This window comes from Egretta garzetta, unplaced genomic scaffold (assembly GCF_000687185.1).
Source record: "Egretta garzetta isolate BGI_Z169 unplaced genomic scaffold, ASM68718v1 scaffold1136, whole genome shotgun sequence".
NCBI classification, from domain to species: Eukaryota; Metazoa; Chordata; class Aves; order Pelecaniformes; family Ardeidae; genus Egretta; species Egretta garzetta.
This window is the reverse complement of record NW_009260127.1, coordinates 8638-9682: the sequence shown is the minus strand read 5'-3', so window position 1 is coordinate 9682 and position 1045 is coordinate 8638. Positions and strand designations below refer to the sequence as shown.

The 1045-nt window shown below is 55.1% G+C and overlaps 1 protein-coding gene across 1 annotated transcript in view; it reads left to right on the top strand.

The window, feature by feature from the left end:
* Positions 1–1045, top strand: part of OTUD7B (OTU deubiquitinase 7B) — a 21804-nt gene that overhangs the window by 18179 nt on the left and 2580 nt on the right. Inside the window, 1 exon segment of the mRNA XM_035896914.1 lies at positions 550–634. Within this exon segment, the coding sequence (XP_035752807.1) occupies positions 550–634 (85 nt within the window).

Genomic DNA, 1045 nt, shown 5'->3' with positions numbered 1-1045 from the left:
CAAGGATGATGGGGGGACTGGAGCATCTCCCCTAGGAGGAAAGGCTGAGGGAGCTGGGCTTGTTCAGCCTGGAGAAGAGCAGGCTGAGAGGGGATCTCATCACCACGTACAAATATCTCAAGGGTGGATGTCATGAGGACAGAGCCAGACTCTTCTCAGTGGTGCCCAGCGCCAGGCCAAGGGGCCATGGGCACAACCTGAAGCAGAAGAGGTTCCAGTTGAACGTGAGGAAGAACTTGTTGACTTGGAGGGTGCCCGAGCCCTGGCCCAGGCTGCCCAGGGGGGCTGTGGAGTCTCCTTCTCTGGAGATCTTCAACCCCCACCTGGCCGCTGTCCTGTGCCCCCTGCTCTGGGTGAGCCTGCTTGGGCAGGGGGGTGGGACTGGGTGATCCCCAGAGGGCCCTTCCCACCCCTGCCACGCTGGGATTCTGGGATTCTGTTTTAATAGAAAGGCAACAGGCAGATAACTAAACGTGGAGGAGAGCGCCTCAGTTATTAAAATGAAACATGACTCTTAACCTCTTGTTTTATCGCTGGTTTAAATTCTAGCGTGACGCTGTCGCTGGAAGCCAAGCTGCACTTGCTGCACAGCTACATGAATGTGAAATGGATCCCGTTGCCTTGTGACACGCAGGTAAAGAGACGAGGGCTATTTTCTTTACTCTTTAATTATTTAAACCTCCTCTCCGCAGGGCAGCCGGCGTGACGCCGTCAGCTGCTTTCCTCTCCTTTCACGTGAGGTTGTCTGTGCCTCCAGAAATGGCAGCGAATGCTGCTCCAAGCAGATAAACACCCCGGGATTTTGCACGTGCGCTTTTTTCCCCCCGAGCTTTTCGTGCCTGTTTGTACTGGTCTGAAGTTGCACCAGGGCAGGTTTAGGTTGGACATTGGGAAAAATTTCTTCACCGAAAGGGCTGTCAGGCTCTGGAAGGGGCTGCCCAGGGAGGTGGTCGAGTCCCCACCCTGGGGGGATTTAAAAGAAGGAGAGATGAGGTGCTGAGGGACATGGTTTAGTGGTGGGATGGCAGGGTTAGGGGAATGGTTG